General features: G+C 45.8%; 1 protein-coding gene across 1 annotated transcript in view; it reads right to left on the reverse strand.

Annotated features, from left to right (window-relative positions):
* Window positions 1-2,790: 2,790 nt before the first annotated feature.
* The window catches only part of LOC139541955 (zinc finger protein 271-like), a 22,105-nt gene continuing 493 nt past the window's right edge, over window positions 2,791-24,402 (reverse strand). The window contains exons 2-6 of the mRNA XM_071346891.1: window positions 20,583-20,604; window positions 18,629-19,924; window positions 7,822-8,244; window positions 6,533-7,669; window positions 2,791-6,305 (exon numbers count right to left, since the gene is read on the reverse strand). Of these exons, the coding sequence (XP_071202992.1) occupies window positions 6,253-6,305; window positions 6,533-7,669; window positions 7,822-8,244; window positions 18,629-19,924; window positions 20,583-20,604 (2,931 nt within the window). The 3' untranslated portion in view covers window positions 2,791-6,252. The remainder of the gene's footprint in view (window positions 6,306-6,532; window positions 7,670-7,821; window positions 8,245-18,628; window positions 19,925-20,582; window positions 20,605-24,402) is intronic.

Below are 24,402 nucleotides of genomic sequence, written 5' to 3' on the forward strand. Positions count from 1 at the left end.
TTGCAGCCTCAGTGCTGCTCCCTTTCATTGAGTATCTCAAGTTGAAGGCCGACTAGGTTACTGCAGGCTGCAAATTATCCTTATAACTTCTAATGTGTGTGACTTTAAAATAATCGGTTCAAGGACATACGTTGTTTGGGGGCAGCAGGTAGCCTAGTGGTTAGAGCGTTGGACTAGTAACCGAAAGGTTGCAAGATCGAATCCCTGAGCTGACAAGGTAAAAATCTGTTGTTATGCCCCTGAACAAGGCCGTTAACCCACGGTTCATAGGCCGTCATTGAAAATAAGAATTTGTTCTTAACTGACTTACCTAGTTAAATAAAAAATACTTCTGGTGAAATAGAAGCAAGTATTGGTCACATTGTGTAATGAAAAAATAATGATATCAACGAATATTGACCATGAAGTTTGCCATACTCCCATTGATTATAATGGGGGAATCCAACTTTCTGAAAACATTCCCTCAGTACCCTTGATATCCTAAATGAGAGAAGGCAGCTTGTTCTCCCCTGCTGCAAACTCTCGAAAGATAGATACATACAGCTGTTGGGAGTTGTAGTTTATGTGTGTAGTTCTAATGAAACGTAACTTTTCGGCTTCGTGCTCCTTCTTGGGCATAAAATAAGTTGAAAACACATACATTTTACTATGCAGTACCAGTCAAAAGTTTGGACACACCTACTCATTCAAGGGTTTTTCTTTATTTTTCTATTTTCTACATTGTAGAATAATAGTGAAGACATCAAAACTATGAAATAACACATATGGAATCATGTAGTAATCACAAAAAAAGTGTTAAACAAATCAAAATGTATTTTTGATTTTTCAAAGTAGCCATCCTTTGCCTTGATGACAGCTTTGCACACTCTTGGCATTCTCTCAACCAGCTTCACAGTGCAGTGGTGTAAAGTACTTAAGTAAAAATACTTTAAAGTACTACCTATACATTTTCCCTGACACCCTAAAGTACTAGTTACATTTTGAATGCTTAGCAGGACAGGAAAATGGTCTAATTCACACACTTATCAAGAGAACATCCCTGGTCATCCCTACTGCCTCTGATCTGGCGCAATAACTAAACACAAATGCTTCAAATTATGTCTGAGTGTTGGAGCGTGCCCCTGGCTATCTGTAAATAAAACAAACAAAAAAGAAAATTGTCCCATCTGGTTTGCTTAATACAAGGACGTTTAAATTATTTATACTTCTACTTTTGATATATTAAGTATATTTAAAATCAAATAGTTTTAGACTTTTACTCAAGTAGTATTTTACTGGGTGACTTTCACTTTAACTTGAGTCATTTTCTATTAAGGAATCTTTCCTTTTACTCATATGACAATTTTAGTACTTTTTCCACCATTGGTCACCTGGAATGCATTTCAACAGGTGTTCCCAGAGTTAATTTGTGGAATTTATTTCCTTCTTAATGTGTTTGAGACAATCAGTTGTGTTCTGACAAGGTAGTGGTGGTATACAGAAGATAGCCCTATTTGGTAAAAGACCAAGTCCATATTATGTCAAGAACAGCTCAAAATAGCAAAGAGAAACAACAGTCAATCATTAATTTAAGACACGAAGATCAGTCAATCTGTAAAATGTAAATAAAGTTTCTTCAAATGCAGTCGCAAAAACCATCAAGCGCTATGATGAAACTGGCTCTCATTTGTTTTTCAACAGGACAATGACCCTAAACACTCCTCCAGCCTGTGTAAAGGCTATTTGATCAAGAAGGAGAGTGATGGAGTGCTGCATCAGATGTCCTGGTCTCCACAATCACCCGACCCAATTGAGATGGTTAGGGATGAGTTGGACCACAGAGTGAAGGAAAAGCAGCCAACAAGTGCTCAGCTTATGTGGGAACTCCTTCAAGACTGTTGGAAAAAAAGCATTACTCATGAAGCTGGTTGAGAGAATGCCAAGAGTGTGCAAAGCTGTCATCAAGGCAAAGGGTGGCTACTTTGAAGAATCTCAAATATATTTTTGTTGAAATATTGATTTGTTAAACACTTTTGGTTACTACATGAAACCATGTGTTATTTCATAGTGTTGATGTCTTCACTATTGTTCTACAATGTAGAAAATAAGTACAAAATAATGAAAAACCCTTGAATGAGTAGGTGTGTCCAAACTTTTGCCTGGTACTATATATCTTAAATTAATTTGAAGATGACAATTTGGAGCCCATTAGCCTACAAAACCAGAACCCAGAAGTTAAAATGACACGTCACTTTCATAGGGTATTGAAATTGCCCCCAACCCTGCTGTGCCATCTCTATTATCCTCCATACCAGGTAACTAAGGTGTATCTCCTAACACACCTGAGGCAACTCTGTCAATGACATTTGCTTACTGTGTATCACAAATGAAAGGACCAATCCAAAGTCATTATTTACTTGGCTCTTTATGTTTCTACACAACACTACAGATAACACATGTTCATAATATTTAGCCGTCTTTGTTGAGTGTAAACATCTAAATAAACAAGTGCTTCTTGTAAACGTATATTATATATATATATACACGTATATATATATGTATATACCACCGTGTTCTTCCAGGAAGCACAGCGCATTCAGAAAGTACTCAGACCCCTGGACTTTTTACACATTCTATTACGTTTTACAGCCTTTTTTTCTAAAATGGATTAAATTAAATCCTCATCAATCTCCACACAATACCCCACAACGACACAATACCCCACAACGACACAATACCCCACAACGACACAATACCCCACAACGACACAATACCCCACAACGACACAATACCCCACAACACCCCACAACAAAGCTGAAACAGGTTTTTAGACACGCTGGCAATTCTTTTGTTGGCAAAAAAAACTAAACAGAAATATCTTATTTAAATAAGTATTCAGACCCTTTGCTATGAGACTCTAAGTTGAGCTCAGGTGCATCCTGTTTCCATTGATCATCCTTGAGATGTATCTACAACTTGATAGGAGTCCACCTGGGGTAAATTCAATTGACTGGACATGATTTGTAAAGGCACACACCTGTCTATATAAAAGGTCCCACAGTTGACAGTGCATGTCAGAGCAAAAACCAAGCCATGAGGTCGAACAAATTGTCCGTAGAGCTCCGAGACAGGATTGTGTTGAGGCACAGATCTGGGGAAGGGTACCAAAACATTTCTGGAGCATTGACGGACCCCAAGAACACAGTGGCCTCCATGATTCTTAAATGGAAGAAGTTTGGAACCACCAAGACTCTTCCTTGTGCTGGCTGCCCGGCCAAACTGAGCAATCGGTGTTGAAGGGCCTTGGTCGAGGAGATGACCAAGAACCAGATGGTCACTCTGACAGAGCTCCTCTGTGGAGATGGGCAAACCTTCCAGATGGACAACCATCTTTGCAGCACTCCACCAATTAAGCCTTTATGGTAGAGTGACCAGACGGAAGGCACTCCTCAGTAAAAGGCACACGACAGCCCGCTTGGAGTTTGCCCAAAGGCACCTAAAGGACTCAGACCATGAGAAACCATATTCTCTGGTCTGATGAAACCAAGATTGAATTCTTTGGCCTGAATGCCAAGCGTCACGTCTGGAGGAAACCGGGCACCATCCCTACGGTGAAGCATGGTGGTGGCAGCATCATGCTGTGGGGATGTTTTTCAGCGACAGGGACTGATACTCTAGCCAGGATTGAGGGAAAGAAGAACAGAGAGATCCTTGATGAAAACTTGCTCCAGAGCGCTCAGACCGGGGAAAAGGTTCACCTTCCAACAGGACAACGACCATAAGCACACAGCCAAGACAATGCAGGAGTGACTTCGGGAGACGTCTCTGAATGTCCTTGAGTGGCCCAGCCAGAGCTCGGAATTGAACTCGATTGATCATCTCTGGAGAGAACTGAAAAAAGCTGCGCAGCAACGCTCCCATTCCAACCTGTCAGAGCTTGAGAGGATTTGCAGAGAAGAATGGCAGAAACTCCGAAAATACAGGTGTGTCATGCCTGTAGCGTCATAGCCAAGAAGACTCGAGGCTGTAATCGTTGCCAAAGGTGCTTCAACAAAGTACTGAGTACAGGGTCTGAATGCTTACAGCTGAAGTCGGAAGTTTACATACACTTAGGTTGGAGTCATTAAAACTATTTTTTTCAACCACTCCACAAATTTCTTGTTAACAAACTACAGTTTTGGCAAGTCGGTTAGGACATCTACTTTGTGCATGACACAAGTAATTTTTCCAACAATTGTTTACAGACAGATTATTTCACTTTCACTTACAATTCCAGTGGGTCAGAAGTTTACATACACTAAAGTTGACTGTGCCTTTAAACAGCTTTGAAAATTCCAGAAAATTATGTCATGGCTTTAGAAGCTTCTGATTGGCTAATTTATATAATTTGAGTCAATTGGAGGTGTATCTGTGGATGTATTTCAAGGCCTAACTTCAAACTCAGAGCCTCTTTGCTTGACATCATGGGAAAATCAAAAGAAAACAGCCAAGAATTTCCAAAGCCTGAAGTTACCACGTTCATCTGTACAAACAATAGTATGCAAGTATAAACACCATGGGACCAAGCGGCCATCATACCGCTCAGGAAGGAGACGCGTTCGGTCTCCTAGAGGTGCGAAAAATAACTAATCAATCCCAGAACAACAGCAAAGGACCTTGTGAAGTTGCTGGAGGAGTAAAACGCGTCCTATATCGACATAACCTGAAAGGCCGCTCAGCAAGGAAGAAGCCACTGCTCCAAAACCACCATAAAAAAGCCAGACTACGGTTTGCAACTGCACATGCGAACCAAGATCGTACTTTTTGGAGAAATGTCCTCTGGTCTGATGAAACAAAAATAGAACTGTTTGGCCATAATGACCATCGTTATGTTTGGAGGAAAAAGGGGGACGCTTGCAAGCCGAAGAACACCATCCCAACCGTGAAGCACGGGGGTGGCAGCATCTTGTTGTGGGGGTGGTTTACTGCAGAAGGGACTGGTGCACTTCACAAAATAGATGGCATCATGAGGAAAGAAAATTATACAGATATATTGAAGCAACATCTCAAGACATCAGTCAGGAAGTTAAAGCTTGGTTGCAAATGGGTCTTCCAAATGGACAATGACCCCAAGCATACTTCCAAAGTTGTTGCAAAATGGCTTCAGGACAACAAAGTCAAGGTATTGGAGCGCCTATCACAAAGCCCTGACCTCATTCCTATAGAAAATGTGTGGGCAGAACTGAAAAAGCGTGTGCGAGCAAGGAGGCCTGCAAACCTGACTCCGTTACATCTGTAAGGAGGAATGGGCCAAAATTCACCCAACTTATTGTGGGAAGCTTGTCGAAGGCTACTCGAAACGTTTGACCCAAGTTAAACAATTTAAAGGCAATGCTACCAAATACTAATTGAGTGTATGTAAACCTCTGACCCACTGAGAATGTGATGAAAGAAATAAAAGCTGAAGTAAATCATTCTCTCTACTATTATTCTGACATTTCACATTCTTAAAATAAAGTGGTGATCCTAACTGACCTAAGACAGGGCATTTTTACTACGATTAAATGTCAGGAATTGTGAAAAACTTAGTTTAAATGTATTTGGCTAAGGTGTATGTGAACTTCCGACTTCAACTGTATGTAAATGTGACATTTCCGGGGAAAAAAGCCCCGTTTTTGCTTTGTCATTGCGGGTTATTGTGTGAATGTTGATGAGGGGGAAAAAACGATTTAATCAATTTTAAAATGAGGCTGTAACGTAACAAAATGTGCAAAAAGTCAAGGGGTCTGAATACTTTCCGAATGCACTGTATATATTTTACATCAAGATGTTAAGGGTTAGTTCTTGCTTCCACCGTTGACATAAGAGGATGCCTCTTCCTCTTCATCTATGAAGATCTATTGGAGTGCTCTTCAGTCTTGACCCCGCCAGCCTGGTCCTCAGGAAGTGAGATGTGGCGTCTCTTCTTGTGTCTCCCAAGACTCTGAGAAGTGGCGAAGCTCTGGCCACATTCGACAAGGCTGTAAGTTCTCTCTACTGTATATGTTAAGGTCTGATGATATTGTCAAACCATTCCCACAGACAGAACAGGGGTAAGGTTTCTCCCCATGCGTCTCCTTTGTGTGTCCAAAAGTGTAGCTTCATGAGGTCTGCTCATCTAAAACTCTTCCCACAAACAAAACAGCTGTACGGTTTCTCTCCAGTGTGCGTTGTCATGTGTCTTTTCAGATCAAATAACCGTTGCCGGTCTTTCCCACACACAGAGCAACTGTATCTCTGAGCTTTGAGATTCCCCTAGGTTTCTTTAGGTTCTCCTGATGTAGAGGCTCTCCCCTCCGAACTCCCGTCTGTGTGAATGAGAAAAGGTTAAAAGGTCCAGTGCATTCAAAAATGTGATTTCCTGTCTTTTTTACACATTTCCACACTATGAGGTTGGAAAAAAAATACTGTGAAATTATGATAATACAATTCTTGCTTGAGAATTTGTGGCATTGGATTTTTAAATAAAAGAGCGATGTTCATTCAAAGTCAATATTGTATTAATGTTATTCATGGCTGTTCTGCTTCCACTTACCGAGACGATGAAGATCCCAACCAACCGCTTCTCCATCTGAATTAATCAGACCACCAACTTCCTCTTCCTCATCTTCTCCCTCCCTCTCTCCTTCAATTGGAACAGGGTTTTGAAACTCAACAGGTGGTAAACCAACATGAGTTTTCTGATGTCTCTGAAGTTTTTGAGAACTAATGAAGCTCTGGCCGCATTTAGTACAGCTGTAAGGTTTCTCTCCTGTATGATATCTGTGGTGGACTTTAAGGCTTGCTGATCTTGCAAAACTCTTTTCGCAGACAGGGCAGGAGAAAGGTTTCTCTCCAGTGTGTGTCCGGAAATGCTCCTTCAAGTAACGTGCTTCAGAAAAACTCTTCCCACACACAGAGCAGGAGTGGGATTTCCCTTCTATGTGCAACAGTCTGTGTTTACGCAGGGACGAAGCACATCCAAACTTCTTGTCACAATCAGGGCAAGGATGTCGTTTCTCCCCAGTATGCACTGACCGGTGGTCTTCAAGATACGCCTTCTCGCTGAAACTCTTCCCACACACAGAGCAACTATAAGGTCTCTTTCCTGTGTGAGTCTTCTCATGCTTCAGGAGTTGTTTAGACAAGGCAAAGCTTAGCTCACACATAGAACAGTGGTGGGGTTTCCCTGCATGTTGCAGAGAGTGGTCCTTTAACTGATCTGGACGGCTGAAACTCTTTTCACAGACAGAGCAGGAGTGGAGTTTCTCTCCTGAGTGCACCAGGAAGTGTTCCTTCATGCGTGATTGTAAGCTAAAACCCTTCCCACACACAGAGCAGGAGTAAGGTTTCTCTTCTATGTGTAACCACTGGTGCCTTTTCAAGGCTGAGGCGAAACCAAACCTCTTGTCACATTTGGAGCAGACGTAAGGTTTCTCTCCAGTGTGCACTGTCTGGTGGTCTTGAAGATGTCTTTTTACACGGAACTGCTTTCCACACACAGAGCAAGGGTATGGCTTTTCTCCTGTGTGTATTCTCATATGTATTAGCAGTTTTGATAACTTTTTGCAGTCTTGTCCGCACACTGAACAGCAGTGAATTTTCTTAGCTGTGTGATTCCCCTGGTGTTGTTCAGGTATTTCTGATGTAGAGGGACTCCCTTTACTGTCAGAGCAGTGGTCATGTCTCTCTGCTGTGGGATAAGATGGGATGGATAAACTATGCAAACATTTGGAACTGTAACAAAAAATATTTTTTGTCCTTTGAATAACTGAATGTAATACAAAGATGTATAAAAAATGTTTTGCAATTCAAGCCCTTACAGAATAAGTCCCTTTAACTTACCAAAAGCAGGATCCTCTTCCTCCTCTTTGATAACCAGTGCTGATGTCAGACCATACTCTTCTACAGCTACAGACACTGGACTCTCTCCTGTGTGTGTTCTCTGGTGTTTGGTAAGATTTGACGATGAAGAGAAACTTTCCCCACACACGGAGCAACTGTACAGCTTCTCTCCTGTGTGCAACGTCTGGTGTTTTTTCAGGTTTCCTTTGTCACTGAATTGCTTCCCACAGACAGAGCAGGAGTAAGGTTTTTCTCCTGTGTGAGTTCTCATATGTGTTTGTAGTTTTGATAACTTGTGACAGTTTTTTCCACACACTGAACAGCAATGAATCTTCTTAGCTGTGTGATTCCCCTGGTGTTGTTCAGGTAGTCCTGACGTAGAGGGACTCCCTTCGCTCTCAGAGCAGTGGTCAGGTCTCTCTGCTGTGGTAAAGACATAAGTATGAATTAACTCAAATTAGTCAACACCCTAAGTCAAAATGTTTGTTCCTGACTAAACAGAAAATAATAAATATTGTAAAATTATACGGTCCATACTTTTCCCGAAAATGCTACATGTTAGCTTTTCCCATGAGATAACCTGGCACAGTTAGCCCTAAGCTAACCACCAGAGGGATATTTTAAACCTCCAAATCAAGGTTGCTCCACTTAAAATCAAATACAATGTCATTGATCGTGTACACACAGTATTCTGACGTTGTTATAGCAGGTGCAGCGAAATGCTTATGTTTCTAGCTCCAACAGTGCAGTGTTACCCAATTATACAAAACAATACATACAAATCCCACCAAAATGTATCAGAACAGTCCGGAATATATATATAGAATGGTGTGTATAGACAGTATATACAGTATATGAATAGGAAAGGTGTGTACAGCAGTAGTTATATAGGACAAACTACTGACTAGAATACAGTATATATATATGAAGTGGGTAAAACAGGATGTAAACATAATTAAAGTGACCAGTGTTCAATGACTATGTACATAGGGCAGCAGTCTAAGGTGCAGGATAGAATACAGGGTGGTAGCCAGCTAGTAACAGTGACTATGTACATAGGGCAGCAGTCTAAGGTGCAGGATAGAATACAGGGTGGTAGCCGGCTAGTAACAGTGACTATGTACATAGGGCAGCAGTCTAAGGTGCAGGATAGAATACAGGGTGGTAGCCAGCTAGTAACAGTGACTAGGTACATAGGGCAGCAGTCTAAGGTGCAGGATAGAATACAGGGTGGTAGCCAGCTAGTAACAGTGACTATGTACATAGGGCAGCAGTCTAAGGTGCAGGATAGAATACAGGGTGGTAGCCAGCTAGTAACAGTGACTAGATACATAGGGCAGCAGTCTAAGGTGCAGGATAGAATACAGGGTGGTAGCCAGCTAGTAACAGTGACTATGTACATAGGGCAGCAGTCTAAGGTGCAGGATAGAATACAGGGTGGTAGCCGGCTAGTAACAGTGACTATGTACATAGGGCAGCAGTCTAAGGTGCAGGATAGAATACAGGGTGGTAGCCAGCTAGTAACAGTGACTAGGTACATAGGGCAGCAGTCTAAGGTGCAGGATAGAATACAGGGTGGTAGCCAGCTAGTAACAGTGACTATGTACATAGGGCAGCAGTCTAAGGTGCAGGATAGAATACAGGGTGGTAGCCAGCTAGTAACAGTGACTATGTACATAGGGCAGCAGTCTAAGGTGCAGGATAGAATACAGGGTGGTAGCCAGCTAGTAACAGTGACTATGTACATAGGGCAGCAGTCTAAGGTGGTGGATAGAATACAGGGTGGTAGCCAGCTAGTAACAGTGACTATGTACATAGGGCAGCAGTCTCTATGGTGCAGGATAGAATACAGGGTGGTAGCCGGCTAGTAACAGTGACTATGTACATAGGGCAGCAGTCTAAGGTGCAGGATAGAATACAGGGTGGTAGCCAGCTAGTAACAGTGACTATGTACATAGGGCAGCAGTCTAAGGTGCAGAATACAGGGTGGTAGCCGGCTAGTAACAGTGACTATGTACATAGGGCAGCAGTCTAAGGTGCTGGATAGAATACAGGGTGGTAGCCAGCTAGTAACAGTGACTAAGTTCAGGGCACGGTACTGGGCGGAGGCCTGCTAGTGGTGACTATTTAACCGTCTGATAGAAGCTGTTTTTCAATCTCTCTGTTCCAGTTTTAATGCAGCTGTATGGTCTCCCCCTTCTAGATGGTAGCAGGGTGAACAGGCTGTGGCTCGGGAGGCTGAGGTCCTTGATGATCTTCTAGATGGTAGCAGGGTGAACAGGCTGTGGCTCGGGAGGCTGAGGTCCTTGATGATCTTCTAGATGGTAGCAGGGTGAACAGGCTGTGGCTCGGGAGGCTGAAGTCCTTGATGATCTTCTAGATGGTAGCAGGGTGAACAGGCTGTGGCTCGGGAGGCTGAAGTCCTTGATGATCTTCTAGATGGTAGCAGGGTGAACAGGCTGTGGCTCGGGAGGCTGAGGTCCTTGATGATCTTCTAGATGGTAGCAGGGTGAACAGGCTGTGGCTCGGGTGGCTGAGGTCCTTGATGATCTTCTAGATGGTAGCAGGGTGAACAGGCTGTGGCTCGGGAGGCTGAGGTCCTTGATGATCTTCTAGATGGTAGCAGGGTGAACAGGCTGTGGCTCGGGTGGCTGAGATCCTTGATGATCTTCTAGATGGTAGCCGGGTGAACATGCTGTGGCTCGGGTGGCTGGGGTTTTTGATGATCTTCTTGGCCTTCCTGTGACACCGGGGGCTGTAGATGTCCTGGAGGGCAGTGTGCTCTCGGTGATGCGTTGGGCTGAACGCGCCACCCTATGGAAAGCCCTGCGGTTGCGGACGGTCAAATTGCCGTACCAGGCGGTGATACAGCCCGACAGGATGCTCTCAATGGTGCATCTGTAGAAGTTTGAGGGTCTTCGGGGGCCAAGACAAATTTCTTGAGCCTCCTGGGAGGTTGAAGAGGCGCCGTTATGCCTTCTTCACCACACGGCCTGTGTGACCATTTCAGGTTGTCAGTGATGTGCTTTAAGCTTTTCACCATCTTCACTTCGGCTCTCTCTTCCGTCTCCAGGATCAGCTCCTTCGTTTTGTTGACGTTGAGGGAGAGGTTATTTTCCTGGCACCACTCCAGCAGGGCCCTCACCTGGTAGGCTGTCTCGTTGTTGTTGGTAATCAGGCCTACTACTGTTGGCCCTCACCTGTTAGGCTGTCTCGTTGTTGTTGTTGGTAACCAGGCCTACTACTGTTGGCCCTCACCTGGTAGGCTGTCTCGTTGTTGTTGTTGGTAACCAGGCCTACTACTGTTGGCCCTCACCTGGTAGGCTGTCTCGTTGTTGTTGTTGGTAACCAGGCCTACTACTGTTGGCCCTCACCTGGTAGGCTGTCTCGTTGTTGTTTGTAACCAGGCCTACTACTGTTGGCCCTCACCTGGTAGGCTGTCTCGTTGTTGTTGGTAACCAGGCCTACTACTGTTGGCCCTCACCTGGTAGGCTGTCTCGTTGTTGTTGGTAACCAGGCCTACTACTGTTGGCCCTCACCTGGTAGGCTGTCTCGTTGTTGTTGGTAACCAGGCCTACTACTGTTGGCCCTCACCTGGTAGGCTGTCTCGTTGTTGTTGGTAACCAGGCCTACTACTGTTGGCCCTCACCTGGTAGGCTGTCTCGTTGTTGTTGGTAACCAGGCCTACTACTGTTGGCCCTCACCTGGTAGGCTGTCTCGTTGTTGTTGGTAACCAGGCCTACTACTGTTGGCCCTCACCTGGTAGGCTGTCTCGTTGTTGTTGGTAACCAGGCCTACTACTGTTGGCCCTCACCCGGTAGGCTGTCTCGTTGTTGTTGGTAACCAGGCCTACTACTGTTGGCCCTCACCTGGTAGGCTGTCTCGTTGTTGTTGGTAACCAGGCCTACTACTGTTGGCCCTCACCTGGTAGGCTGTCTCGTTGTTGTTGGTAACCAGGCACAACACAACAGGCTGAAATTTCAGGCGGCAGTTTCAAACAGCTCTTACACAAAAAAGGGTATTATCATAATTTTTACATTTTCACAGTATGATTCCATCCTCAGCGTGGAAATACAGGACCAGTCAAACGTTTGGAAAACTACTCATTCAAGGGTTTTTCTTTATTTTTTACTAATTTCTACATTGTAGAAAAATAGTGAAGACATCAAAACTATGAAATAACACATATGGAATCATGTAGTAACCAAAAAAGTGTTAAACAAATCAAAATATATTTTCGATTTTCGATTCTTCAAAGTAGCCACCCTTTGCCTTGACAGCTTTGCACACTCTTGGCATTCTCTCAACCAGCTTCATGAGGTAATCACCTGGAATGCATTTCAATTAACAGGTGTGCCTTGTTAAAAGTGAATTTGTGGAATTTCTTTCCTTCTTAATGCATTTGAGCCAATCAGTTGTGTTGTGACAAGATAGGGTTGGTATTCAGAAGATAGCCCTATTTGGTAATAGCAAGTCTATATTATTGAAAGAAAATCTCAAATAAGCAAAGAGAAATGACAATCCATCATTACTTTAAGACATGAAGGTTAGTCAATTCAAAACATTTCAAGAACTTTGAAAGTTTCTTCAAGTGCAGTAGCAAAAACCATCAAGCGCTATGATGAAACTGGCTTTCATGAGGACCGCCACAGGAAAGGAAGACGCAGAGTTACCTCTGCTGCAGAGGATACGTTCATTAGAGTTAACTGAACCTCAGAAATTGCAGCCCAAATAAATGCTTCAGAGTTCAAGTAACACTGTGCACTGTTTCCGGTTTGGAGCGTGCAGTCGCAATTCCGCCTCGCTCCACAGGTAGTTTTACCATTTTCATTCATTTTCATTACAGTACAACGGTTTGATTTGTTTGATCTTAGCTAGCTACATAGCCGTCTTTGTATCAAAGATAATTGTGTAGTTATTGAGGTTATTGAGGTTCGCTAGCCAGCTATTTTCGTCCGAACGTAACAACGTAGTCAACACTGCTAGCTAGCCAGCTAGCCACCGAATAGCAGCATAGCAGCATAGCAGCACTGGAGAAACGATTACATTACAACGGAACGACTTGATTAGTGTAGTGTTAGCTGGCTACACAGTTCTCTTTGCTATCTTTGTATCTAAGATAATTGTGTAGCTTAGAGTTGGTTAGAGTAATTATTCGGTTAACTAGCCAGCTATTTTCGTAACGTAACGTAGTCAACACTGCTAGCTAGCCAGCTAGCCACCGAATAGCAGCATAGCAGCTCTGGAGAAACGATTACATTACAACGGAACGACTTGATTAGTGTAGTGTTAGCTGGCTACATAGTTGTCTTTGCTATCTTTGTATCTAAGATAATTGTGTAGCTTAGAGTTGGTTTGAGTAATTATTCGGTTAACTAGCCAGCTATTTTCGTCCACCGCGCTGCGCTGCCGTCTCCTACCTAGTCAACACTGCTAGCTAACACTGCTAGTTAGCCAACTTCTACCGAATAGCAGCACTGTAGAAACTCACACTACAACTTACATTACAACGGAACGACTTGATTAGCGTAGTGTTAGCTAGCTACATAGTTGTCTTTGCTGTCCTTGTATCCAAGATAATTGTGTAGTTTTTGAGAAATTGTCGAGGTTACCTAGCCAGCTACACGTTCAAACAAAGTCAACAACGCAGCCACTGCTAGCCAGCCTACTTCACCGCCAGCAGTACTATATCATTTTAGTCAATAAGATTTTAGTCAATAAGATTTTATTTTATTTTTGCAACGTAAGCTTAACTTCCTGAACATTCGAGACGTGTAGTCCACTTGTCATTCTAATCTCCTTTGCATTAGCGTAGCCTCTTCTGTAGCCTGTCAACTATGTGTCTGTCTATCCCTCTTCTCTCCTCTCTGCACAGACCATACAAACGCTTCACACCGCGTGGCCGCCGCCATTCTAACCTGGTGGTTCCAGCGCGCACGACCCACGTGGAGTTCCAGGTCTCCGGCAGCCTCTGGAACTGCCGATCTGCGGCCAACAAGGCAGAGTTCATCTCAGCCTATGCGTCCCTCCAGTCCCTCGACTTCTTGGCACTGACGGAAACATGGATTACCACTGACAACACTGCTACTCCTACTGCTCTCGCCTCGTCTGCCCACGTGTTCTCGCACACCCCGAGAGCTTCTGGTCAGCGGGGCGGTGGCACTGGGATCCTCATCTCTCCCAAGTGGACATTCTCTCTTTCTCCCCTGACCCATCTGTCTATCGCCACCTTTGAATTCCATGCTGTCACAGTTACCAGCCCTTTCAAGCTTAACATCCTTATCATTTATCGCCCTCCAGGTTCCCTTGGAGAGTTCATCAATGAGCTTGACGCCCTGATAAGCTCCTTTCCTGAGGATGGCTCACCTCTCACAGTTCTGGGTGACTTTAACCTCCCCACGTCTACCTTTGACTCATTCCTCTCTGCCTCCTTCTTTCCACTCCTCTCCTCTTTTGACCTCACCCTCTCACCTTCCCCCCCTACTCACAAGGCAGGCAATACGCTTGACCTCATCTTTACTAGATGCTGTTCTTCCACTAATCTCACTGCAACTCCCCTCCAAGTCTCCGACCACTACCTTGTATCCTTTTCCCTCTCGCTCTCATCTAACACTTCCCACACTGCCCCTACTCGGATGGTATCGCGCCGTCCCAACCTTCGCTCTCTCTCCCCCGCTACTCTCTCCTCTTCCATCCTATCATCTCTTCCCTCTGCTCAAACCTTCTCCAACCTATCTCCTGATTCTGCCTCCTCAACCCTCCTCTCCTCCCTTTCTGCATCCTTTGACTCTCTATGTCCCCTATCCTCCAGGCCGGCTCGGTCCTCCCCTCCTGCTCCGTGGCTCGACGACTCACTGCGAGCTCACAGAACAGGGCTCCGGGCAGCCGAGCGGAAATGGAGGAAAACTCGCCTCCCTGCGGACCTGGCATCCTTTCACTCCCTCCTCTCTACTTTCTCCTCTTCTGTCTCTGCTGCTAAAGCCACTTTCTACCACTCTAAATTCCAAGCATCTGCCTCTAACCCTAGGAAGCTCTTTGCCACCTTCTCCTCCCTCCTGAATCCTCCTCCCCCTCCTCCCCCTCCTCCCTCTCTGCGGATGACTTCGTCAACCATTTTGAAAAGAAGGTCGACGACATCCGATCCTCGTTTGCTAAGTCAAACGACACCGCTGGTTCTGCTCACACTGCCCTACCCTGTGCTTTGACCTCTTTCTCCCCTCTCTCTCCAGATGAAATCTCGCGTCTTGTGACGGCCGGCCGCCCAACAACCTGCCCGCTTGACCCTATCCCCTCCTCTCTTCTCCAGACCATTTCCGGAGACCTTCTCCCTTACCTCACCTCGCTCATCAACTCATCCTTGACCGCTGGCTACGTCCCTTCCGTCTTCAAGAGAGCGAGAGTTGCACCCCTTCTGAAAAAACCTACACTCGATCCCTCCGATGTCAACAACTACAGACCAGTATCCCTTCTTTCTTTTCTCTCCAAAACTCTTGAACGTGCCGTCCTTGGCCAGCTCTCCTGCTATCTCTCTCAGAATGACCTTCTTGATCCAAATCAGTCAGGTTTCAAGACTAGTCATTCAACTGAGACTGCTCTTCTCTGTGTCACGGAGGCGCTCCGCACTGCTAAAGCTAACTCTCTCTCCTCTGCTCTCATCCTTCTAGACCTATCGGCTGCCTTTGATACTGTGAACCATCAGATCCTCCTCTCCACCCTCTCCGAGCTGGGCATCTCCGGCGCGGCCCACGCTTGGATTGCGTCCTACCTGACAGGTCGCTCCTACCAGGTGGCGTGGCGAGAATCTGTCTCCGCACCACGTGCTCTCACCACTGGTGTCCCCCAGGGCTCTGTTCTAGGCCCTCTCCTATTCTCGCTATACACCAAGTCACTTGGCTCAGTCATATCCTCACATGGCCTCTCCTATCATTGCTATGCAGACGACACACAATTAATCTTCTCCTTTCCCCCCTCTGATAACCAGGTGGCGAATCGCATCTCTGCATGTCTGGCAGACATATCAGTGTGGATGACGGATCACCACCTCAAGCTGAACCTCGGCAAGACGGAGCTGCTCTTCCTCCCGGGGAAGGACTGCCCGTTCCATGATCTCGCCATCACGGTTGACAACTCCATTGTGTCCTCCTCCCAGAGCGCTAAGAACCTTGGCGTGATCCTGGACAACACCCTGTCGTTCTCAACTCACATCAAGGCGGTGACCCGTTCCTGTAGGTTCATGCTCTACAACATTCGCAGAGTACGACCCTGCCTCACACAGGAAGCGGCGCAGGTCCTAATCCAGGCACTTGTCATCTCCCGTCTGGATTATTGCAACTCGCTGTTGGCTGGGCTCCCTGCCTGTGCCATTAAACCCCTACAACTCATCCAGAACGCCGCAGCCCGTCTGGTGTTCAACCTTCCCAAGTTTTCTCACGTCACCCCGCTCCTCCGCTCTCTCCACTGGCTTCCAGTTGAAGCTCGCATCCGCTACAAGACCATGGTGCTTGCCTACGGAGCTGTGAGGGGAACGGCACCTCCGTACCTTCAGGCTCTGATCAGGCCCTACACCCAAACAAGGGCACTGCGTTCATCCACCTCTGGCCTGCTCGCCTCCCTACCTCTGAGGAAGTACAGTTCCCGCTCAGCCCAGTCAAAACTGTTCGCTGCTCTGGCACCCCAATGGTGGAACAAACTCCCTCACGACGCCAGGTCAGCGGAGTCAATCACCACCTTCCGGAGACACCTGAAACCCCACCTCTTTAAGGAATACCTAGGATAGGATAAAGTAATCCTCCTAACCCCACCCCTCCCCCTTAAAAGAGTTAGATGCACTATTGTAAAGTGGTTGTTCCACTGGATTTCATAAGGTGAATGCACCAATGTGTAAGTCGCTCTGGATAAGAGCGTCTGCTAAATGACTTAAATGTAATGTAAATGTAACAGACACATCTCAACATCAACTGTTCAGAGGAGACTGCGTGAATCAGACCTTCATGGTCGAATTGCTGCAAAGAAACCACTACTAAAGGACACCAATAGAAGAGACTTGCTTGGGGCAAGAAACACAAACAATAGACATTAGACCGGTGGAAATCTGTCCTTTGTTATGGAGTCCAAATTTGAGATTTTTGGTTCCAACCGCCGTGTCTTTGTGAGACGCAGAGTAGGTGAACGGATGATCTCCGCATGTGTGTTTCCCACTGAAGCATGGAGGTGGTGGTGTGATGGTCCTTTGCTGGTGACACTGTCAGGGATTTATTTAGAATTCAAGGCACACTTAACCAGCATGGCTACCACAGCATTCTGCAGTGATACGCCATCCCATCTGGTTTGCGGTTAGAGGGACTATCATTTGTTTTTCAACAGGACAATGACCCATCACACCTCCAGGCTGTGTAAGGGCTATTTTACCAATTTTATACAGGACCAGTGCTCAGCATATGTGGGAACTCCTTCAAGACTGTTGGACAAGCATGCCAAGAGTGTGCAAAGCTGTCATCAAGGCAAAGGGTGGCTACTTTGAAGATTCTCAAATATAAAATAAATGTTTTGGTTCCTACATGATTCCATATGTGTTATTTCATAGTTTTGATGTCTCCACTATTATTCTACAATGTAGAAAATAGTGAATGTAAAGAAAAACCCTTGAATGAGTAGGTGTGTCCAAACTTTTGACTGGTACTGTATATATAAAGCACAATATGTAAAAAAAATATATATATACATATTGGCTGATGTGAAATTTGTTACAGGAAATAATCACGCTGTCAGCTGGTCGTGTTAGCATAAGGCTACATTTTCTCAGGCTGTCAGCTGGTCGTGTTAGCATAGGGCTACGTTTTCTCATGCAGTCAGCTGGTCGTGTTAGCATAGGGCTACGTTTTCTCATGCTGTCAGCTGGTCGTGTTAGCATAGGGCTACGTTTTCTCAGGCTGTCAGCTGGTCGTGTTAGCATAGGGCTACGTTTTCTCATGTTGTCAGCTGGTCGTGTTAGCATAGGGCTACGTTTTCTCATGCTGTCAGCTGGTCGTGTTAGCATAGGGCTACGTTTTCTCATGCAGTCAGCTGGTCGTGTTAGCATAGGGCTACGTTTTCTCATGCTGTCAGCTGGTCGTGTTAGCATAGGGCTACGTTTTCTCAGGCTGTCAGCTGGTCGTGTTAGCATAGGGCTACGTTTTCTCATGTTGTCAGCTGGTCGTGTTAGCATAGGGCTACGTTTTCTCATGCTGTCAGCTGGTCGTGTTAGCATAGGGCTACGTTTTCTCATGTTGTCAGCTGGTCGTGTTAGCATAGGGCTACGTTTTCTCATGGTGTCAGCTGGTCGTGTTAGCATAAGGCTACGTTTTCTCACGCTCTCAGATGGTCGTGTTAGCATAGGGCTACGTTTTCTCACGCTGTCAGCTGGTCGTGTTAGCATAGGGCTACGTTTTCTCACGCTGTCAGTTGGTCGTATTAGCATAGGGCTACGTTTTCTCACGCTGTCAGTTGGTCGTATTAGCATAGGGCTACGTTTTCTCACGCTGTCAGCTGGTCGTGTTAGCATAGGGCTACGTTTTCTCACCCTGTCAGCTGGTCGTGTTAGCATAGGGCTACGTTTTCTCACCCTGTCAGCTGGTCGTGTTAGCATAGGGCTACGTTTTCTCACCCTGTCAGCTAGTCGTGTTAGCATAGGGCTACGTTTTCTCACCCTGTCAGCTGGTCGTGTTAGCATAGGGCTACGTTTTCTCATGGTTAAAGCTTAAGCAAGAGGTCACAAGTATGGACCCATTAAACATCAAAGCTACAGTACAAAATAAACACTTTTACTCACCAAAAGCAGGATCTTCCTCATCTTTCACTTTGACATCCAGTACAACAGACTCCTCTACCGCTGCAGACACCTGCTGCCGTGATCCCTGTCCAGGAGCTTGGCTCAGGCTAGTCACAGCTCCGGCATGGAGACAGGACTGATTTGCTGATGAGGAGAATTTCTCTCTGCAGAGAGAGCAGGGGTGAGGTTTCACCTTAGTGTGAACTCGTTGGTGTCTTTTGTGGAGTGGTGAAGCTGAGAAACTCTTATCACACTGAGAGCAGTGGTACGGGTTCTCTCCGGTGTGCTGTTGCATGTGTATCTTGAAAGTACACGATTGGCTGAATTCCTTCCCACATTCTGAGCAGCTGTATTGTGCGGCACTAGTGTGGGATTTTTTGTGTCTTGCTAGAGAGCTACGGTGAACAAAGGTATTTTTACAGGATGTACACTGGTAAGGTTTCTCTCTATCAGCATAGACAAAAACACTAATTTCCTCCTCCTCCTCTTTGACATTAATTGCCAGCTCCTGTTCCTCGTCTTCGATCTTGATATTCATAGTTCGACTGCCTGATGACGCCGTATCTGAAATTCCCAGTGTACACGGGTTGCTATGGTTACTGGCATGGCTGCATTGACGTTTGCGAAGACCTTTGGTCGAAGCGAAACCCCTCCCGCAATCAGAGCACTCGTAAGGTTTCTCTCCAGTGTGCATAGTCTGATGCTGCCTCAGCCTCGATGGTGACTCGTATCTCTTCCCACACTGTGAGCATTGGTAAGGTTTTGGTGTGGGTGCTCCTGTATGGCGTCGTACGTGTCTCGATAGAGTTCCCTTACAGCCAAAGCTCATCTCGCAGTAGGAGCACTGGTGAGGTCTCTCCCCTGTGTGCTTTCTCATGTGCATCTTCAGTTCATATGCAGAGAAACATTCCTTTCCACAATCGGAGCACGGGTGCTTCTTTGTCGCGTCTGGCTGCTTCTCTCCAGGGTGAGTCATCTGATGTCTTTCCAGGTGGGGCTTCAGTGTGAATCGCTTCCCGCACACAGAGCACTGGTAAGGCTTCTCTCCTGTATGTGTTCGGAGGTGTCTCTTCAGTTTGGAGGGGTGAACAAAGTCTTTTCCACATACTGGACAGACGGAAGACTCCTTAGCAGGTTTTGTGTGTGTTCTCAGGTGTCTGTTGAAATTGGATGGGTGAGCGATCTGTATTCCACATTCTGGGCAGCGCCAAAGCTTCTTAGCTCTAGGATTCTCCTGGTGCTGTTCAGGTTCTGCTGGTGCCCCATCACTAGAGTTAGAACTCTCTCCTCTTTCAACTGGAAAATAAGAGGGGGGGGGGGGGTCATTCAACCTCAAAAAACACACGAAAAAGGCTTTCAACACCCGCCCTCTGAGATTGTTCTGAAATCGTTTCTATAGTTACTAACAGAAAAGAGAAGCGTTTCTGATACATTATTTTTGTTCAGATGTAATTTGATCTCTGAGAAATTCAGCTAATTTGATTGCACCCAAATTGGCCTTTCTAATTTAAGGGATTCATATGATTTTCAGTAAATATAGTACCGGACGTCCAATTTAAAATTGTCAAAAGTCATCCGCAGACACCAATCTCACCCTGTCACGCCCTGACCATACACCGCAGTTACCAGTCTGTACAGTGCCTTGAAAAGTATTCACCCCCTTGGTGTTTTTCCTATTTTGTTGCATTACAACCTGTAATTTAAATAGATTTTTGGGGGGGTTTCATGTAACGGACAGACACAAAATAGTCCAAATTGGTGAAGTGAAAAAAAATTACTTGTTTTAAAAAAATAAAAAAATGAAAAGTGGTGCATGCATATGTATTCACGACCTTTGCTATGAAACCCCTAAATAATATCTGGTGCAACCAATTACATTCAGAAGTCACATAATTATTTAAATCAAGTCCACCTGTGTGCAATCTAAGTGTCCCATGATCTCAGATATACACACCTGTTCTGTAAGGCCCCAGAGTCTGCAACACCACTAAGCAAGGGGCACCACCAAGCAAGCGGCACCATGAAGACCAAGGAGCTCTCCAAACAGGTCAGGGACAAAGTTGTGGAGAAGTAAAGATCAGGGTTGAGTTATAAAAAAATATCAGAAACTTTGAACATCCCACGGATCATTAAATCCATTATTTAAAAAATAGAAAGAATATGGCACCACAACAAACCTGCTAAGAGAGGGCCGCCCACCAAAACTCACAGACCAGGCAAGGAGGGCATTAATCAGAGAGGCAACAAAGAGACCAAAGATAACCCTGAAGGAGCTGCAAAGCTCCACAGCGGAGATTGGAGTATCTGTCCATAGGACCACTTTAAGCCGTCCACTCCACAGAGCTGGGCTTTACAAAAGAGTGGCCATAAAAAAGCCACTGCTTAAAGAAAAAAATAAGCAAACACATTTGGTGTTCGCCAAAAGACATGTGGGAGACTCCCCAAACATATGAAAGAAGGTGCTCTGGTCAGATGAGACTAAAATTGATCTTTTTGGCCATCAAGGAAAACGCTATGTCTGGCGAAAACCCGACATTTCTCATCACCCCGAGAACACCATGTTTTTCCATCGGCAGGGACTGGGAAACTGGTCAGAATGAAAGGAATGATGGATGGCACCAAATACAGGGAAATTCTTGAGGGAAACCTGTTTCAGTCTTCCAGAGATTTGAGACTGGGATGGAGGTTCACCTTCCAGCAGGACAATGACCCTAAGTATACTGCTAAAGCAACACTTGAGTGGTTTGGTCTTAGAATGGCCTAGTCAAAGCCCAGACCTCAATCCAATTGAGAAGCTGTGGTATGACTTAAAGATTGCTGTACACCAGCGGAACCCATCCAACTTGAAGGAGCTGGAACAGTTTTGCCTTGAAGAATGGGCAAAAATCCCAGTGGTTGAGATGTGCCAAGCCTACAAAGTACTGACTTTGGCGGGGTGAATAGTTATGCATACTCAAGTTCTGTTTTTTTGCAAGCCCCTGTATGTCTGACAAGAACTGCGGCTTGGAGTATTGCTTATTCGTTCTTTGTAATGCATTCCCTGTTCAGACAAAATTGCCATTGAAAATGCTTGCATTATTTGACATTAATTATTGTGGAAGAACCAGGTTTTGCCCACTAGAGTTTGGTTACGGCATCCGGCTGCTAAGAGATGGACAAACTGGCTTGACTTGTGAGGATGACCACACAATTTATTTTCATCATGATCAAAAGCTATTGGTTTTCTACCCAAAGTTGCAAGGAAAATGTTTTGATCCATTTAATAAACACAGTACACCAGTAAAATGTATAAAATTATGTGGCAGCAGTAGGAACAGCGGCATCTCGTGGGAAAAACCTGGTACTTGCACACAAATTTATGGTAAATAATGCAAGTTATTTAAATGGTTAATTTCAACGAACAGAGGAAAAAAAACATCACTAGATTCACAGGGAATGCATTACATAGTATGGAGAAGCAATACTCCAAGCCGCAGCTTCGTACTACTTGTCAGACAGAGAACTGATACTGTACACTGGTTAAGGTGAGATTGGCATTGGGGTGTCGGTTGGTGCCTATTTATCATTATATATTGGATTTCTCATACACTACATGTTCAAAAGTATGTGGACAGCTGATTGAACATCCCATTCCAAAATCATGGGCATTAATATGGCCTCACTTTGATATGGACTCACTTCCACCAAACGTTACAGTGGGCACTATGCATTCGGACAGGTAGCGTTCTCAAACCCAAATTAGTCCGTCGGACTGCCAGATGGGGAAGCGTGATTCATCACTCCAGAAAACACGTTTCCACTGCCCCAGAGTCCAATGGCAGCGAGCTTTCCACCACTCCATCCGACGCTTGGCATTGCGCATGGGGATCTTAGGCTTGTGTGTGGCTGCTCGGCCATGGAAACCCATTTCATGAAGCTCCCGACGAATAGTTCTTGTGCTGACGTTGCTTCCAGAGGCAGTTTGGAACTCGGTAGTGTGTGTTGCAACTGAGGACAAGACGATTTGTATACGCTGCTACAGCACTCGGCAGGTCCCGTTCCGTGAGCTTGTGTGGTCTACCACTTCACAGCTGAGCCGTTGTTGCTCCTAGACGTTTCCACTTCACAATAACAGCACTTACAATTGACCGGGGCAGTTGAGCTCTTCAGTACGGGCCATTCTACTACCAATGTTTGTTTATGGAGATTGCATGGCTATGTGACTGATTTTATTTTATAAATGTTTTCAATTTAATTTTACATGTTTTATTTTACCCCTTTTTCGTCAATATCTAATTCGTAGTTAGTCTTGTCCCATCGCTGTAACTCCCGTACGGACTCGGGAGAGGCGAAGTTCGAGAGCCATGCATCCTCCGAAACATGACACCACCAAGCCACACTACTTCTTTTTTAAATTTTTTATAAATCTTTACCCCATTTTCTCCCCAATTTTCGTGGTATCCAATCGCTAGTAATTACTATCTTGTCCCATCGCTACAACTCCCGTACGGGCTCGGGAGAGACGAAGGTCGAAAGCCATGCGTCCTCCGAAACACAACCCAACCAAGCCGCACTGCTTCTTAACACAGCGCGCCTCCAAACGGAAGCCAGCCGCACCAATGTGTTGGAGGAAACACCGTGCACCTGGCCCAATCGGTTAGCGCGCACTGCGCCCGGCCCGCCACAGGAGTAGCTGGAGCGCGATGAGACAAGGCCAAACCCTCCCTAATCCCTAATCCGGACGACGCTAGGCCAATTGTGCGTCGCCCCACAGACCTCCCGGTCGCGGCCGGCTGCGACAGAGCCTGGGCGTGAACCCAGAGACTCTGGTGGCGCAGCTAGCGCTGCGATGCAGTGCCCTAGACCACTGTGCCACCCGGGAGGCCCGCCACACTACTTATTGACACACTGCTCGCTTAACCCGGAAGCCAGCCGCACCAATGTGCTGGAGGAAACACCGTACACCTGGCGACCGTGTCAGCGTGCATTGCGCCCGGGCCTGCCACAGGAGCCGCTAGAGCGCGATGGGACAAGGACAACACGGCCGGCCAAACTCTCCCCTAACCCGGGTCAATTGTGCGACACCTTATGGGTCTCCCGGCCGCGGCCTGGGAACGAACCAGGATCAGTAGTGACACAGCTAGCACTGCGACACCTTATGGGTCTCCCGGTCGCGGCCTGGGAACGAACCAGGATCAGTAGTGACACAGCTAGCACTGCGACACCTTATGGGTCTCCCGGTCGCGGCCTGGGAACGAACCAGGATCAGTAGTGACACAGCTAGCACTGCGACACCTTATGGGTCTCCCGGTCGCGGCCTGGGAACGAACCAGGATCAGTAGTGACACAGCTAGCACTGCGACACCTTATGGGTCTCCCGGTCGCGGCCTGGGAACGAACCAGGATCAGTAGTGACACAGCTAGCACCGTGTCAACGTGTTCTGTCTAGGTCAGCCTAGTATAACCAGCCTAGTGTCAATGTGTTCCGTCCAGGTCAGCCTAGTATAACCAGCCTAGTGTCAATATGTTCTGTCCAGATCAGCCTAGTATAACCAGCCTAGTGTCAATGTGTTCTATCCAGGTCAGCCTAGTATAACCAGCCTAGTGTCAGTATGTTCTGTCCAGGTCAGCCTAGTATAACCAGCCTAGTGTCAATATGTTCCGACCAGGTCAGCCTAGAATAACCAGCCTAGTGTCAATATGTTCCGACCAGATCAGCCTAGTATAACCAGCCTAGTGTCAATATGTTCCGACCAGGTCAGCCTAGAATAACCAGCCTAGTGTCAATATGTTCT

Source organism: Salvelinus alpinus, chromosome 2, assembly GCF_045679555.1.
Source record: "Salvelinus alpinus chromosome 2, SLU_Salpinus.1, whole genome shotgun sequence".
Lineage (NCBI taxonomy): Eukaryota > Metazoa > Chordata > Actinopteri > Salmoniformes > Salmonidae > Salvelinus > Salvelinus alpinus.